At 40.6% G+C, this 6,935-nt stretch overlaps 1 protein-coding gene across 1 annotated transcript; it reads left to right on the top strand.

Annotated features, from left to right (window-relative positions):
- The first annotated feature begins 1,073 nt into the window (after positions 1-1,073).
- Positions 1,074-6,524, top strand: DSPP (dentin sialophosphoprotein). The gene is made up of 4 exons (XM_075544892.1): positions 1,074-1,124; positions 3,070-3,156; positions 3,280-4,275; positions 4,731-6,524. Exons 1-4 carry the CDS (start codon positions 1,074-1,076, stop codon positions 6,522-6,524), a joined length of 2,928 nt encoding a protein of 975 aa, XP_075401007.1.
- Positions 6,525-6,935: the final 411 nt, after the last annotated feature.

Genomic DNA, 6,935 nt, shown 5'->3' with positions numbered 1-6,935 from the left:
CCAATTATATTAAAGAGAGGTGTGCGATCATCATCACAATCAATTCCAGAACACCTCCTTCTCTCATTCATGATTGCTAGCTCCCCATGAGAAGTAGGTCAGGAGGCTGATTTCTTGAGGTGCTCTGGAGAGATTTGAACTTTGAAACTTTTGATTAGCTGCTGAACATGTTTAGATCATGCAAAGACTCCAGAAATGTGCTAGGCACTGCTGATACTGATAAGCACTCAACAACATTTGAAAAATGCCCTCTACTATTCATTGGAATATAGCAATCATTATATTATATATGACTGGGCCTTTATAGAATATATCTGGGTCCCAAGAACTCACAGAAGTGCAGGGCAACATATAAATTACCTGGCAACTTTAAGCAGTGCAATGTGCTCCCAATGAGCTATTCAGAGACTGCTGAGTGTAAAAGAAGAGACCCACCAAATACCTTTACAAATGGAGCCAGATAAAGCTTTCCAGAGAAGATTCTTCTGCCAAAACTCAGATAGTACTGAAGTTCAGGGAATATAATCATTCCAAATGGAGAAACAAAGGCTTAAAAATAAAGGTCATTAAAAAATTTAAAATACCACACAGCAAATATTGGAGCTAGAATTTGGATCCTGGTCTCTCTGATCTCTAAGTTCCCTTACATTAATAATCTCCTTGCTTTACAGTTTAGTTCGATTGGTGTGGAGTTACAAGCTAATCTTCGTAGAATCAGCGAGTACCTGATTAAGAGAGATGTTATTAATATAAGGAACAGCAGAAGAACAAGATTATGGCTATGCCTTTTGTGTAATGGTTGTACTTTTGCACAGTGACTGTGTCTCTTCATTGGCCCAAGCAGAAACCCGAGGGAAGCTGACCTTGGTGGTGGTGCCCGGTAGTCTCCATGACCGCGCCCTGTCTGCTCTGGGACACAGCAGCTCACAGTGTGCTCATGGTGGATATGTACTTCTTGCCATGGAATGGGAAAAGGCATATAGGCTCAAACAATGTGTTTATTGTTTTCTGATTTCTAAGTAATTTTGTCTTGTCTTCTTTTTATTAGCCATTGATTAATATTCCTTAAGAATATGAAGATAATAATATATGTTTGCGTTTGGGCAGCAGCGTGGGCCATTCCAGTAAGTAAAAAGACATCTTCTTGAGCTGTTTATCTTAATTCTAAATAATTGTTCCTCTTCAGGTTTTGTAGCTAAACTTATTTGCTTGAAAGACCTTACAAAGATAACTTTAAGATCTCAAAAGCACCTTTTCCATCCAATTCTATTTTCATTCTTCCATTGGTAACTCATGTCTTATTGGAAGGATACTTACTTTAAAAATTCACTCATAAATTTACATCCAATGTTCAAAAGTTATGGAGGTTTTGTCCATCTTTACTTCATGGTTTATGAATTTCATTCTAATATTAACGAAGCCTCAATTGTTCAGGAAGTTTTAAAGAAAGAATTATAAGAAAAAATTGGGTTTATTTGTCAATATATGAAAATAGCATTGTTTCCCTTATAGAGACATTGCTTATATCTCTTTGTAAAACTAATGGTACACTCAATGTAGAAAAGTGCAGATGAAATAAAATTATATTTGTGAGTTTATTGGTCAGCTTCCATGGTTAACATTTCTGTCTACACCCACTCCTCACCAACATTGTTAGGTCCCCCAAACTAGACTATTATTAGGTGAAAATAGTGCTGTTAGGCCAGTTCCACCTCCTAGTGATCCGATATATGACCGAATGGCAGACTGCTGGGTTCTGTGTCGTCTTCTCAATTGTTATTATGTTCTAGCCCCTTGCTGTAGCCACTGTATCAATCCCTCTTTTTGACTGTCTTCCTCTTTTCCACTGACCCACTATTTTGCCAAACATGAAGACCTTTTCTTAGGTTGGTTTTTTTTTCATGATAAATATCTGAAGTACATGACATGACGTCTAGCCTTCCTTGTTTATAAGGTCCGTTCTAGTTTTACATCCTCCAGTACAGCTTTGTTGCTTCATGTGACAGTTCATTGTAAGTCAATGTGCTCGGCCAACACCATAATTCAAATGCATGAAATCTTCTGTGGTCTTCCTCATCCATTGTCCAAATTTCCCATGTCTGTGAGGTGAATGAAGACACACCATGGCTTGAGTGGGCACATGTTAGTCCCCAGAGAGACATGCCGGCTCTTCAAAACTTTATTGTTTTCTTCACACTTTAAAGCAGTCTTCAGAAACCGATTTTTCCATTGCAATAGGTTGTTTGATTTCCTGAATGATGCTTTCATGAGCATTGATTGTGGATCCAAGTAAAATGAAGTTCTCAACAACTTCAATCTTTTCTCCACTCATCATGATGCTGTCCATCAGTCCAGCTATGAGGATTTCGGGTTTCTTTACATTGATTTACTATCCATACAGAAGGCTGTGAAAATTGGTATTATGTGAAAATCAAGGATGACCACAAAATACATGATTACATCCTAACTGCCAAAGCACTGAGAAGTCTGGCTCAGGCAACTTGACACGTGACTTTAAACCTTGGAGTCAGTATTTCCTCTTGGCCCCTCAGTGTTAGCTACTCTCAGACATCTCATTAATGACAAAATAGTGGATATTAGATTTTACTCTTGTTAAATGTGAATTGTTGGATAAAGTGACAGCTGATGAGTGAGGGGGGTTATGTATAGTTATAATGTGAAACATTTTGTAATTAAGTAGTTGTGCACTTTCTCTTGGAGAGCAAGGGATGGCATATTTGATTTCTATACTTATTCTGGTCATGCCTACAACTGTATGCAGGGTTGTACTATAGGGAGAGCCACCTTGTACAAGAACACCAAATGTCTACCCTCCTTTTCTTTAAAAATGATGTTTACCCTTCTACAAGTCAGTAAGTGGTGTGGTCAATATTTCAGTGAAATGCAATATAATTTCAAGGTGAATATTGTGAAAAATATCCATATACCTGATTTAAAAATGATGAAGAACCATTTCTTCTTCAGTCTAATTAGATTGCATGTTGGCCTCTGTCTCATATTGGGTGTGTGTACATAATTTTTCATTTTGAAGTATTTTTGTTTTGGCAGGTTCCTCAAACGAAACCTTTGGAGAAACATGCTGTTGACAAATCTTTGAATTTATATGCACTAGCAAAATCAAATGTGCCAATACAGGTATAGACTATGTCCTAGTTTTCTTTTAATTCCACTAATTTACCCAAATTGTTCCCCAATATTTGTTTGCTTTACTCCAAGATGATATCCACAGTTTATCTTGAATTGTTACTCCTTTTTCAGGGTGACTTTCATGCCATTGACACCATCAATGAAAATGGTGTCCTGGTGCACGAAAGGGAAAGAGGACCACAACCATATAACAAAAAGAGTTGCAACGGAGAGACTACTGGCTCTGAGTGTTCAGAAGTTGGAGGAAAGGGTTCTCACACACACTCTGTGCTGGCCAATGAAGAGGTGAACACTGAGGACGGCAATGGGGGCACAGGGAAGCCTGAAACATACGGTCATGATGCAATATATGGAAATGATGACAGCGCCACATTGAATGGCATCAGAGGCAAAGTAAACATCATTGATGGTGCTGGAGCAATAACTGTGAGCAACAGTAATGGAAATACTGGTGAGAATACAAGAAGTGGAGATGTAGGATATACCAGTCAGTGTGAGGGTACCACTGTTATCCCTGAAGATGGAAATCCAATGTCTGGAAGCAATAATAGTACAGACTATGAGGATGAAGTAAACGGGAATTCCTGTGGAAATGAGGGACACACAAATGGAGTAACATCTCAGCCAGAAGGGGAAAGCAATGGGAATAAGGAAGCTGAGGTCACTCTAGGGACAAGTGGAACGACCAATGGAGAAGATACTGGCTTGGATGGTTCTGATGGGAGTCCTAGTGGGAATGGAGCAGATGAAGATGAAGACCAGGGCTCTGGTGATGAAGATGAAGGAACAGAACATGGAAAAGAAGGTGCTGATAATAGCAATGGCCAGAATGGCCAGGACAATGGAAATGAAGATGGCACTGACAATAGTTTAGATCAAAATTCAATTAGTACTGAAGAAGATGATGATGCTTCTCCTAATGCTAACAGTAATGATGGGGATGACACCTCCAAGAGTGAGGAAGATGCTGGCAGTATTTCAGAAGAAAATGATCATCCAAGAAGAGAGAACCCCAAAGAACTCAGTCGCACAGAAAGCAAGAAGGTGGAAAATGGAATCACTGGAGAATCACAGCCCAGCGCTGTTGCAGCAAAGAGTCAAGTTAAGGTTAGTTTGTCAAACTGATTTTTTCCAATGCTGTTTAACCTCCATCTCCTAACTGGTGGCAAGCTCACAACGAAATGACAAGTACCCATGTACTATGTGGTTTTTGCATGCAAGTTACTTGACTATTTAAATATGAAAGATAGAGCCACTGCTTGATTTTGGTATTGAACAGTCTTGAAAATCAAATATTTCTGAAAATAATGTATTACAATTCTTTAAAAAAGTTTTATGTTAAATTGTGTTTGCACTGGATAATTGTAACAGTTTCTATTAGGCAGGTGTGGATGAATTCTTATAGGATACTTTCAAGTACTGAACAAAGCACATTTCCACAAATAAACTCAGCTAAAGTGATGTTTTTCTATAGACTGTCCCTAGTTGGTATCTATCAAGCAGTGAATTTTTACAACAACACATTTACTAATGAATCATTTGGTTTTTCCTTTGCCCCATAGGAAATAGACATCGAAGGCCCTAGCAATAACAATAGAAATAATATTACCAACGATGTTGGGAAAGTCAATGACGAGAAAGAGGGTAAAGGACAACCTGGAGTGGTCATTGGCAAAGGAAATGTCAGGATCCAAGGAGAAGCTGACAGCATGCAACTACCGGGCCAGAGATCAGAATCTGGAAACAAGGTTGGACACAGCGGAATAGGCAGTGACAGTAATAGTGATGGATCTGACAGTTATGCTTTTGATGATGAGTCCATGCAAGGAGATGACCCCAATAGCAGTGATGAGTCTCATGGCTATGATGATGCTAATTCTGAGAGTGACAATAACAGCAGTAGTCAAGGAGATGCTTCTGAAAATTCTGATGAATCTGAAGATAATGGCAATGACAATGAGAGTGACTCAGAAGGTGGAGATGATGCTGACAGTCATGGGACATCAGACAGTAATGATAGTGACAGTAATGAAGATGGTAATGATGGGGATGAAGACAATGGTGACTCTGAGAGTACCTCAGATAGTACTGACAACAGTGAGAGCAATGATAGCAATGACGGTAGTGACAGCAGCGACAGCAGTGACAGTAGTGACAGCAGTGACAGTAGTGATAGTAGTGACAGCAGTGACAGTAGTGATAGTAGTGACAGCACTGATAGCAGTGACAGTAGTGATAGCAGTGACAGTAGTGATAGCAGTGACAGTAGTGATAGCAGCGACAGCAGTGACAGTAGTGACAGCAGTGACAGCAGTGACAGTAGTGACAGCAGTGACAGCAGTGACAGTAGTGATAGTAGTGACAGCACTGATAGCAGTGACAGTAGTGATAGTAGTGACAGTAGTGATAGCAGTGACAGTAGTGATAGCAGCGACAGCAGTGACAGTAGTGACAGCAGTGACAGTAGTGACAGCAGTGACAGTAGTGATAGTAGTGACAGCAGTGACAGTAGTGATAGCAGTGACAGCAGTGATAGCAGTGACAGCAGTGACAGCACTGACAGCAGTGACAGCAGTGACAGTAGTGACAGTGATAGTAAATCAGACAGTAGTGATAGCAGTGACAGTAGTGATAGTGATAGTAAATCAGATAGCAGTGACAGTAGTGACAGCAGTGACAGTAAATCAGATAGCAGTGACAGCAGCAATAGTAGTGATAGCAGTAAAAGCAGTGACAGCAGCGATAGCAGTGACAGCAGCGACAGCAGTGATAGTGACAGTAGTGACAGCAGTGACAGCAGCGATAGCAGTGACAGCAGCGACAGCAGTGATAGTGACAGCAGTGACAGCAGTGACAGCAGCGACAGCAGTGACAGCAACGATAGCAGTGACAGCAGCGACAGCAGTGACAGCAGCGATAGCAGTGACAGCAGCGATAGCAACGACAGTAGTGACAGCAGCGATAGCAGTGACAGTAGCGACAGCAGTGACAGTGACAGCAGTGACAGTGACAGCAGCGACAGCAGCGACAGCAGCGACAGCAGCGACAGCAGCGACAGCAGCGACAGCAGCGACAGTGACAGCAGCGACAGCAGCGACAGCAGCGACAGCAATGACAGTAGCGACAGCAGTGACAGTGACAGCAGCGACAGCAGCGATAGCAGTGACAGCAGCGACAGCAGCGAAAGCAGTGAAAGCAGTGACAGTGACAGCAGTGACAGCAGTGATGACAGTACATCTGAAAATAGTGATGAGAGTGACAGCAAGAGCAAATCTGGTCATGGGAACAACAATGGAGATGACAGTGACAGTGACAGTGAAGGCAGTGACAGTAATCACTCCACCAGTGATGATTAGAACAAACGGAAATCCCCCACAAGATTCCTTTGTGAAAAGTTTGATGACTAATTGATAAGAACTAATGACTTCCAAGAAAGTACAGAAAGAGGAAGAAAAAAACGAAAAAAAATGGAAGACAAACATGTTCGAATGTGTATGAGTCCAGAAACAACTTGAGGAATCAAATCAAGTATTAGTTTTGGCTTTAAGTTCCAACTCGCTCAGAGAGAGAATCAGAATGCATGTCCTCTGGTATATGCGTGCTAAAATATATTCATATTATGAATATAATTCATTAAAAGTGTAGCTATAGAAGAACCATTAGAAGCATTCTTTTATACTTAACACAGAAGTCTCAAGTGGGCACTTACTACACGATAATTTCACTTCAAATGCTACATGCTTTAGAAAATGTGGCAAGCAAACACG

Source organism: Tenrec ecaudatus, chromosome 3 (assembly GCF_050624435.1).
Source record: "Tenrec ecaudatus isolate mTenEca1 chromosome 3, mTenEca1.hap1, whole genome shotgun sequence".
Lineage (NCBI taxonomy): Eukaryota > Metazoa > Chordata > Mammalia > Afrosoricida > Tenrecidae > Tenrec > Tenrec ecaudatus.
Note: the sequence above shows the minus strand (reverse complement) of the source record. Positions and strands in the feature narration are given on the sequence as shown.